The sequence below is a fragment of the Salvelinus sp. IW2-2015 genome, linkage group LG4p (genome assembly GCF_002910315.2).
Source record: "Salvelinus sp. IW2-2015 linkage group LG4p, ASM291031v2, whole genome shotgun sequence".
Taxonomy (NCBI): Eukaryota; Metazoa; Chordata; class Actinopteri; order Salmoniformes; family Salmonidae; genus Salvelinus; species Salvelinus sp. IW2-2015.
Window position 1 is genome coordinate 4,985,900 of NC_036841.1, and position 11,323 is coordinate 4,997,222.

The 11,323-nt window shown below is 46.5% G+C and overlaps 1 protein-coding gene across 1 annotated transcript in view; it reads left to right on the forward strand.

Moving 5' to 3' along the window:
* LOC111956788 (BCAS3 microtubule associated cell migration factor-like) overlaps positions 1–11,323 on the forward strand; it is a 401,535-nt gene that overhangs the window by 155,925 nt on the left and 234,287 nt on the right. Inside the window, 1 exon segment of the mRNA XM_070436727.1 lies at positions 7,973–8,073. Coding sequence (XP_070292828.1) covers positions 7,973–8,073 — 101 coding nt within the window.

Below are 11,323 nucleotides of genomic sequence, written 5' to 3' on the forward strand. Positions count from 1 at the left end.
CTGTGCATGTGTGTGTGTGTGATGTTGTGTGTGTGTGTGTGTGTGTGTGTGTGTGTGTGTGTGTGTGTGTGTGTGTGTGTGTGTGTGTGTGTGTGTGTGTGTGTGTAGGAATGCAGGGATATAGAGACAGACTGACCCACCAAACAGTTACAGACATATCTACCAGAGTGAGTGGCTGGATAAATATATAGATAGATCAATAGACAGCCATGGGGTCTGCTGCTTTTACGGTCATCACAGACTTTCTTAACCCTTTACACTCTGGGAATTGGCCTATATGGACACGGCTAAATTGATATGTTTCTTCCAGAAGAAATATGAAAAGCATATGCATAAGCATGGTAGCAATTGAAAGTAAAGTTTAAGAAAGATGGGAAAATTATTGACCAAAGTTGAGGACAACAGTTCACCTGACACAAGAATCCAAACATTACACTGCTGATTTTGTGCTTTTCTCCGCTTTTCCTGGAAAATATGGGGTAGGTGCAACATAAAACAATGACAAGGGTTTGAGTGAGAGGACTAACTGGTGTCTCCAAGTGGTCACAGTTCCTAAGTCATTTCAATGTTTTTTATGACTCAAAGAAAAGTCTTCAACTATAAGGTGTTTTTTTTAAGCTCTCCTAGCTGTGACGTTGAGGAACTACAGCAGCACACTTGTAGTTGTTGGGAACACAACCCTACATCCCCGCCATCCCTTTCACAATTACTGTTGTTGTTCATGCAATCCAAAAACGGACCATTATAAACTTGGGTCTGGTGGGCAAGCTTGTTCTGTTCCAACATGACTAGTATAAAATACGATCTGACAGTGTTAGGCTTTCACAGGGATTCAGAGAAAAATAACACCATTTTGGTGTGGCAGACAGCAGTCATGCATTCAGGAAAAGTTTTTCCCCGCGCAGCAGATGGCTATACTGTCACTAATACACGACTATAAAGGCCCACTACACTACCTGTCTGAAACCGTGTACTATTTCATTAACACAAGACGGCATATATGCTTTAGTGATAGTTGATAGCAAAGACTACAATTTCAACTGACTCAGGCGGAATAATATAACCATTCCTATCAAGTAGAAATATAACAAATGTATGGTGTTTACCAGGCAAATCTGATTGGTGTTATTCTTTGGAAAATACCCTGTTCTGGTAACACACCATCAAAAAACAAAAGTGATTTTAAAAATGTTCCTAAGCGATCTTAACGAGCGGGTGTCTCTGGGTTCTAAGAGGAAGTGGTGTAGTCCTGCTGATCAGAGGAGAGACACAGTGAGTGGTCTGGTCAAGGCCAGTAGCAGGAGGAAGTGGTGTAGTCCTGCTGATCAGAGGAGAGACACAGTGAGTGGTCTGGTCAAGGCCAGTAGCAGGAGGAAGTGGTGTAGTCCTGCTGATCAGAGGAGAGACACAGTGATGGTCTGGTCAAGGCCAGTAGCAGGAGGAAGTGCAGGGATGCATCCAAAATGGCACTTTCCTATATAGTGCACTGGTCAAAAGTAGTGCACTATATCGGAATATGGTGTAATTTCAGACAGTTAGTTGTCTGGTGGATGCTAGTAGCAGTAACGCAGGTAAAGTGAGTAGACCCAGAAAAAAGCAGGGCCAGGTATTGATCAGGTCTGACTGATGACCTGATCTCTGGGGAGAGATAGGACTAATGATCTGAGGGTGGTCTCTCTCTCACTCACTGATTTGGGCAGTCCTTCTTGACAATTCGGCAGGCCAGTTGGGATAATGTCACTATCTGACAAGGCCGGCTTGTACAGTACTTGTCTATGGCTGATCCTCCTTTCCCACTTTTTCTTTAACAAACAGCCCAGCGGTAAAACCAGGACCAGACAGCCCAGCGGTAAAGACCAGACAGCCCAGCGGTAAAGACCAGACAGCCCAGGGGTAAAGACCAGACAGCCCCAGCGGTAAGACCAGACCCAGCCAGCGTAAAGACCAAACAGCCAGCGGTAAAGACCAGACAGCCCAGCGGTAAAGACCAGACAGCCCAGCGGTAAAGACCAACACCCAGGGTAAAGACCAACAGCCCAGCGGTAAAGACCAAGACAGCCCAGCGGTAAAGACCAGACAGCCCAAGCGGTAAAGACCAAACAAGCCAGCGGTAAAGACCAGACAGCCCAGCGGGTAAAGACCGACAGCCAGCGGTAAAGACCAGAGCAGCCAGCGGTAAAGACCAGACAGCCCAGCGGAAAGACCAACAGCCCAGCGGAAAAGACCAGACAGCCCAGCGGTAAAGACCAGACAGCCCAGCGGTAAAGACCAGACAGCCAGCGGTAAAGACCAAACAGCCCAGCGGATAAGACCAGCTTCCGCTGGCCTCGGAAGTCTCTCACACCAATTAGCGGTTATTTACGACGGCCGTGGCGCGTCGTCATGGTAGAGGCCCAGGAGACAGCCAGCCTCCACAGTTACTAACTTATGAAAGGAATCTAGGGCTAAACTTTATTTTAGTATTCTTATCTTTTATTATTTATTATTGTTTGCTCAACTTGTACATACGACTAATAAAACTTTAAACTAGGGGGAGGCCAGGGCCAAAAAGCACCAGCGCAGCCACCACTGAAGTGCCCAGCCTACTCAGAGGAGCCAGCAGAAGATCAGGGAGTAAATTATTCACGCCATGTTTGCCTCGGCGAAGTCTTGCGCCGGGGAAGAGGTGTCTTGAACACACAAGAAAGACAGCTATATGAATACAGCCCCCACGCTTCAAAAACGGCAAGACCACAGGGGGGAAAATATGGCCTAAATCTCAAAATGAATGCTGCAAATGAGGAAGGAAAAAAGCCTCACATTCGTCAATCGTGTGGTGGTGTTATTCTAAGGGATCCGACCACAGGTTTAAATCTACTCAGACACCTCAGGGCAACACAAATTGGCCCATTTATTCACATTGGGCCTTTTAGAATGAAAAGGGTCTCTGTTTCTCCTAACTCGCTGCTGAGCCATTCACAAACAGTGACGATTCCCTGAGCCATCAAAGCTGGATGGAGACAGCATTTATGAGGCCAGCACGTCATCCTCATATCGCACTGTCTCTCTGTGTCATGTGTCATGTCTGTGAGTGAGTGTGTGTGTGTGTGTGTTGTGTTTGTGTGTCTGTCTCGAGTGAGTATGGTGTGTGTTTGTGTGTGTCTGTCTGCGAGTGAGTATGTGTGTGTGTTTGTGTGTCTGTCTGCGAGTGAGTGTGTGGTGTGTGTGTGTTTGTGTGTCGTGCGAGTGAGTGTGTGTGTGTGTGTGTGTGTGTGTGTGTGTGTGTGTGTGTGTGTGTGTGTGTGTGTGTGTGTGTGTACTCTCCTCTCTGTCTCTTATCATCCCAGCAGTGTAGTGGAGGTGCTGTTTACCAGGCTGTGGCAGAGCAGAGCGAGCCCAGAGCGGTGCTAGTGGGGTGGGCAGACGGACAGGTAGAGATAGTGACCATGAACTGGCGCCACCGCTGCTTTTAATCACCAGCCTGCGAGGCTCCTCTCCGGCTGCTGGCATGACCCTGAGCTCCATCCCTCCACAGCAACAGCATTTTTTAATCACACCGGTCATCCAATATAGAGAGAGCAGCAGCTGTCAATCACACACAACATGTAAACACTCTAACCCCATTCTCTAGAAGGTTGTGGAACCCAGCTAGGTCCCTGAATACACACTAATTTGCAGATCTAAAAAAGGTACCAGTGATTTATCATACCCCCCTAACTCGCTCCCTCCCTCTCTCCATATTTCTCTTTGTGACTCTCTTTCATCTCCTCCATGTCTCTCAATTTCTCTGTCTTCTTTGCTTCCCTATCCCTTCCTCTCCCGTCACTCACTCCTCTGCTTGTTGACATTTGGGTAGTATCTACTAGGTAAACTAGACCCTGATAGTGTAGTTTGTATTGGAGCAGGGTGGAGAGCAGCAGCTTCTCCCTACATAAACTCTCATCTTTACACACCACTGGAGAAGGACAACAAGAGCCAACACAGTGTGTGGTGTTCGTTGTGTGGCTGAGTATAATGCCTCCCCGGTCAGATCCCCCCCCGGATCACTTCATCTCTGCCCAGCCATCCGCTGGTGAGCGGAGTGGACGCACAGTGTTATGAAACAGAACGGGTGCAACGCGGAGGAATGAAAGGGGCTCTCCGTGAGCCGTAGCAGCATGCAAGAAAACGCCCGGGGTGGAGCGGAGCAATGGGTAGAAGTACAGACGGCAAATTAAGTGAGTCATATTGTATTGACCTGGGTGTGTGAGCGCGACAGGGTTGGTGCTGCTCAGCTGGCAGGAGGAACGGGGGCGAGGGAGAGACAGACAAGGTGGGGCGGGCGGTGATATTTTGGACATCACTAATTGGAGCTAAATGTGAGAGAGCACTGAGACTAAATCATTATGCCCTCTGTCTGGCCATTGTGCCCTCTGTCTGGCCCATTGTGCCCTCTGTCTGGCCCATTGTGCCCTCTGTCTGGCCATTGTGCCCTCTGTCTGGCCCATTGTGCCTCTGTCTGGCCCATTGTGCCCTCTGTCTGGCCCATTGGCCCTCTGTCTGGCCCATTGTGCCCTCTCACAGGACCAAGTCACACTAAACCCAGCGCCGATCCGCTGCCGGCCCGTCACACCAACTTGACTTCATCGCTCTGATGAAGACACTAGAAAGGACTATTAGAACTCATTTGAGAAAATATCCTACCGCTCACCCTGAGCACTGGGAAATGTCTACCTCCCAAATGGCACCCTATTCCCTATAGTGCACTACTGTTGACTATAGGACGCAGGTCAAAGTAGTACACTAAGTAGGGAATAGGGTGCCATTTGGGAAGCTGCCAATTTAGCGTAGAATAGAGGAGACAGAAGAACAGGCACACGGGAGGAGAAGGGGATTTGCCCCAACGGCACTTCAGGAGATAATTACTGATGTATGTTTATGATTATGCAGCTAATGCAACAACGCACACTTATAACAGAGGATAAGTTAAATGTGTGGCCATCCGTGTACACTCTGCCCTCCAGAGTCGCCCTCCTCTTCCCTCTGCCATCTCCAGCCTCCGCAGCCTGTCACATATCAAACTGAAGTGCGTTGGTGCTCTTTGTACTTGTTACTGAGTTAGGAGGAGTTGAGGCTGGCTAATCGGCTTCATTTGAATGAGTTGAGTGGAGTTGGTTGAGCTGTTAGCGTTGTCATGCTGCCTTGTCCAGAGGAGGCAGACACAGAGACACACAGTGACAAAGACTTGATGGAAAGCGCCGTACAGACGGAACGGATGAAAAGCTGATAGTTTGTGTGATAAGAGATCTGAGGCACGACTCAGGTGGACTGATGTCGGATCTCCACTGAGGGTTTTAAGAGGGAACAGGGAGTAATGGAGGAGGACTGAAACGGTCCTCCTCTCAGCATGTCACACAATAAGAGGGTGAAGACAATCTCCCACAGAGAATAATCAGTAGGAATCAGCTCTGGCACCGGCTAATGGCGCTTGGTGCACACACACGTACAAATAGTACATATACACACACACAGTGTATACCACTTACATCCAGCCAGGAGGTATTGGTAACACTGCACCAGGTCAGAGGCCAGCACCAGAGGGTGGTTGGAGAGAAAGGGAGGCTGCAGCTCATTCACAGTGGAGTCCTGTAACAACCAAAACAACACAGGAGAGAAACACACAGTCAATTACAGAGAACATCTCAGGATCTCTCCCAAATGGCACCCTATTCCCAATGTAGTGCACTACTGTATAAATCACATACAGTAATATATTGTGCAGTTATACAGTAATGTATGTAAATCTTTATAACATGAACCACAGCTTAGCAGAGGGGGGGGAAAACGGAGGGTGTGTGTGGTGTGTGTGTGTGTGTGTGTGTGTGTGTTAGGAAGGGTCAGTTACTGGCCAGGCTCCAGCAGGCCCGTGGACATGTGTTGAGCTCCAGGGGTGTGTCATCGCTGATCTTCTGGGCTGTGCTGATTGCCGAGGCTCCAGGACATGCTCCACTAGGGTGCCATAGCAACTGAGGATATAGAGGGACTCCACCACTGACCGGCTGGACTGGTCTGAGGAACAGGGGAGGTCAACAGGTCAACGTTACAAAGTAAGAGGAGCATGTTGTTGTGACATTGCTAAGTTGTTTTGTCTACTTCGCCCAGCATCTCCCTGAGTGGGTTTGTACTTCCTTGACCTTAATGTTGGGTCTACACAGGGGGCTAAGAGGGGTCAACACCACAGATCCAAGTCAAATGGTATTTACGATTCTCACACAGATTTTAAACTTCTACATTTTGCCAAATTAAAACGAAATGAAGTGTTTTAGCATGATGGTGGTTTTGGGGGTAACAGCTAGGATACTAATGCACTAGTGGGATATCTAATGATAAACATAATGGTACCAAAGCCAAAGCAACCCTCCTTACTTCTCTCTCTTCATGTTGGGGTTGGTCATGTACCAGGAGCGTGAGGCAGCAAAGACAGCAGCCACACAGAACTCTCCTCACAAGACTTACGGGGGAGATCTGGGGGGGAGGCTTGGCTTTGCTGCAGGACAAGAGCGAAAGAGAGAGGGGGTGAGTGGGTAGGAGAACACAGCCGAGGGGACACAGGGTACTCCTCTTGGAGAAAATAAAGGCTGGCGGTTTGAGTTGTTAGATGAACTAAAGCTGCAGTTAAAGAATGAGAGAATGATGCCCAATCTGGTTTGAGATATTCAAGTTCAAACACTGCCACATCTGTGAACAAAGAACAAGCCAAGCTTTTAATACAATTACACTTCATGCGATTAACAAAATAAAGAGATGAGCATGACTTAAAATGAAGTGCATTGGTAGCAAAAGAAAAAATAGAAGACAGAAATCTTTTTGCTCTGAATTGTCTCCAATTTCACTGACACACACACACAGGTCTGTCTGTGCTTGGCCCTTGGGGATGACCACTGCCTCCCCACTCAGGAGCCTGTCCGTCCGGCTCTCTCAGGCCAATGGAAGCCCCGCCACCCCCACAACGCTGTAACCCCAGCAAGCAACTGCTCCAAAGCATCAATAATTAATTAGGGAACAGCTATTGCCCCCAAGGGTCAGAGAGCAAGAGTAGAGCAGGAGGGAGAGCGAGTGGAAGGAAGGAAGGAAGGAAGGAAGGAAGGAGTGAGGAGTAGTAATGATTTTGTTTAATAAGTAACACAAGCAGGCTTTGTTAGAGAGCAACATAAGTATCTGGCTAGGAACCACACACACCTTCACGCTACCCATCTCTCCAGAGCAGGTGAGAGCAGTGTGTTTCAAGCTTTTAGGAAAATAAGGGCAGCCTCTCCACAGTGGAAGTGTCAGTCGAGGTATTTGTAACAGCGCTGCTGTGTGTGTGGTGTCAAACCGACAAGCACACCTCCTTAAGAAGCCTCCCAACACCTGCTCTACGCACGAGAGACCCAGAGAGAGAGCGAGGGAGAGAAAAGGCAAGAGACAGCAGTGCCTTGTGCGCTCCAGATGAGAACTTAACAACTTTATTAGTCATTCCTGCATTAAACAAATTCACCATGGACTGGGGGGGGGGGGTGCTAGGCCCTGAGGTGCCAGGAGAAAAGACAGATTTTACACATTAAGCTTCATTCTCCACGCCTGCTTATTCAAGCGTGTTAATACTCTGTCTATCTGGGTGCCTCTCTGCCTGTGCCGCTGACGGGCCTCACACACACACACACACACATGCACGCTCGCTCACACACACGAGTGTGTACACATGTTCTCTCTCACTTACACATGCTCCTTCACACACTCAGGCACACACATGCCCTTTTGCTCTCCTAACTGAGTGTCAGAGAAACAAGCCAACAGGAAAAACTTGAGCTCTTTCTCTCTCTCCCTGTCTCTGTCTGTCCCTCGCTTTCTCTCTCTCCCTGTCTGTCTGTCTGTCTGTCTGTCCCTCGCTTTCTCTCTCTCCCTGTCTGTCTGTCTGTCCCTCGCTTTCTCTCTCTGACTCCAACAAACACTATCTCCCTCTCTGTGTCCACAGTGGTGCCCCCTGGAAGCCCGGGTCCTGTCACGCGCCACGAGTCTTACGACAGCCTGACGTCGGACCACAGCGGACAGGAGGACGAGGAGTGGCTCTCACAGGTGAGACGGACACTGTCCGGCTGGCAACTCTGAGTGATAACCAAGTCAACATCATGAAACACGCCAGCACTAACACGCCTGATTCAGGTTATCTAAAGGGTTGATGCTCAGTTACCGGATAGATCAGGTTTATTAATGCTGGGCTATAACAAAAATGTGCACCTTCTGGGGTTCCACCAGGAATGGATTGAGAAATGGATTGAGGAACCCTCCCAATCTATAGCAGCATCAAAGCATTTGCATTATCTGCACTTCACATGTCCTATGGTGGCTAAAGAGGGACAGTCATCCCTTCAAGAGCCTATCACTCAGCAAACTATTTATATTCTCTCATAAAGGACTTATCCTTGGCACTAGCCGGTAGGGGGGAAATGAGTGCCTTTTGCGCCCCTTTGACATTTTAAGTCGAAATTGTGCCCAAATATTGAGCCTGTTATACTAAATTAAGTGCCCTTTAATATATTGTACAGCACTAAGAAAATTCTACAAACCTGATTTCTTTTAAATGAATGAGGACTTGATAAAGTGCCCAAATTCTGCATTTTGACATGTCCCTCTGCATTCTCTGTGACTTCTGGGAAGATTTGAACCTACTTAACCCCAACATTTCTCACATGTTATACTGCCATTGTAAAGCCCTAGTTGTTGCTTTGACAAAATMATTTCTTAAGATGATTATTTATTTCATGTTATTAGTGATTCATTTTAAGGTATAAAAAAACAAACCCTGTCCATCATTTTAAGGTCAATCCTGTTACAGGAACTGAACTCTCGTTTTAATATGGTGAAACTATTCCTTTTTAAATATCTTTTTCAAAAGAAACCATGAACATCTAATAGTTMCATCCTAGTGTAAAAGCAGCTGGYTCTWCTCTTTGGCCATTTTCTGTTGTTTTTTGGTGGAAAACAGAGTGCGTCAAGCATAACATGTCAACCCTGTCACCCATAGGTAGACTAGAAACATTTTTTGTGAAGCTTGCATTCAATTGCCACTCCCTGCCCTCCAAGCTTCCTTTCCCCCTGTCACGAGAGGATTCATGGCTGATTTAAGATAAAATCGTCAACCCCGTTACGGTCAACCCTGTTACTTTATTTGGCGCTAATAGGCACTTACTCTAGTACTTTTTGAGATGGGACAAAGTTTTTTGTGCTCTTTATGACAGAATGTGTTTTTTTCTTCACCAAGTTAACTTACTCAAAAGGCACCTAATTGGTGGAATGACCCAGGAGCTAATAGGTGGTTTTTGGACTAAGTGGCTCTTGACTCCCTTGTCTTTGTCCAGCGGTGCATGATGCCACTATTACAGCATGAAATAAGATTACATTTTAATCTAATACCAAATAGTGGCCATTTTGGCACTGAGTACTGCCGTGAGATGTGGTTTGGAGGGATATACAGTGCCTTCGTTAAGTATTCAGACCCCTTGACTTTTTCCAGATTTTGTTACGTTACAGCCTTATTCTAAAATAGATTAAAGAAAAACTATTCCTCAGCAATCTACACACTAGACTCGAAATTGAGCTTAGGTGCATCCTGTTACCATTGATCATCCTTGAGATGTTTCTACAACTTGATTGGAGTCCACCTGTTTTAAATTCAATTAATTGGACATGATTTGGAAAGGCACACACCTGTCTATATAAGGTCCCACAAAAATGTCTGCCGCATTGAAGGTCCCCAAGAACACAGTGGCCTCCATCATTCTTAAATGGATGAAGTTTGGACCCACCAAGACTCTTCCTTGGTGGTTACAAAAAGGGCTCGGTCAGGGAGGTGCAAAGAACCCAATGGTCACTCTGGCAGAGCTCCAGTGTTCCTCTGTGAAGATGGTTCAACCTTCCAGAAGGACAACCATCTCTGCAGCACTCCACCAACCAGGCCTTTATGGTATAGTGTCCAGACGGAAGCCACTCCTCAGTAAAAGGCAAATGACAGCCCGCTTGGAGTTTGCCAAAAGGCAGCTAAAGGACTCTCAGACCATGAGAAACAAGATTCTTTGGTCTGACGAAACCAAGTCTGGAGGAAACCTGGCACCATCCCTACAGTGAAGCATGGTGGTGGCAGCATCATGCTGTGGGGATGTTTTTCAGGGGCAGTGACTGGGAGACTAGTCCGGATCGAGGGAAAGATAAACAGCGCAAAGTACAGAGAGATCCTTTATGAAAAGCTGCTCCAGAGCGCTCAGGACCTCAGACTTGGGTGAAGGTTCACCTTTTAACAGGATAATGACCTTAACACACAGCCAAGACAACGCAGGAGTGGCTTTGAGACAAGTGCAGCGACGGTCCCCATCCAACCTGACAGAGCTTGAGAGGATCTGCAGAGAAGATCGGGAGAAACTCCCCAAATACAGGTGTGTCAAGCTTGTAGCGTCATACCCATGAAGACTCAAGGCTGTAATCGCTGCCAAAACTGACAAAGTACTGAGTAAAGGGTCTGAATACTTATGTAAATGTGATGTTTTATTTTTTTAATACATTTTCAAAAATATCTAAAACCTGTTTTTGCTTTGTCATTATTGGGTATTGTGTGTTTAATTAATTTTAGAATGAGGCTGTAACGTAACAAAATGTGGAAAAAGTTGAGGGAACTAAATACTTTCCGAATGCACTGTATGGTTGGTATATTTAACGTTACAGACAGATAAGTTGTATGGCGATACAGTTTGAAGTCGGAGTTTACATACACCTTAGCCAAATACATTTAAACTCAGTTTTTAATACATTTAATCCTAGTAAGAGTTTCCTGTYTTAGGTCAGTTAGGATCACCACTTTATTTTAAGAATGTGAAATGTCAGAATAATAGTAGAGAGAGTGATTTATTTCAGTTTTTATTTATTTCATCAAATTCCCAGTGGGTCAGAAGTTTACATACACTCAATTAGTATTTGGTAGCATTGCCTTTAAATTGTTGGGTCAAACGTTTCAGGTAGCCTTTCACAAGCTTCCCACAATAAGTTGGGTGAATTTTGTCCCATTCCTCCTGACAGAGCTGGTGTAACTGAGTCAGGTTTATAGGCCTCCTTGCTCGCACACGCATTTTCAGTTCTGCCCACAAATTTTCTATAGGACTGAGGTCAGGGCTTTGTGATGGCCACTCCGATACTTTGACTTTGTTGTCCTTAAGCCATTTTCCCACAACTTTGGAAGTATGCTTGGGGTCATTGTCCATTTGGAAGACCCATTTGCGACCAAGCTTTAACTTCCTGACTGATGTTTTTAGATGTTGCTTCAATATATCCACATAAT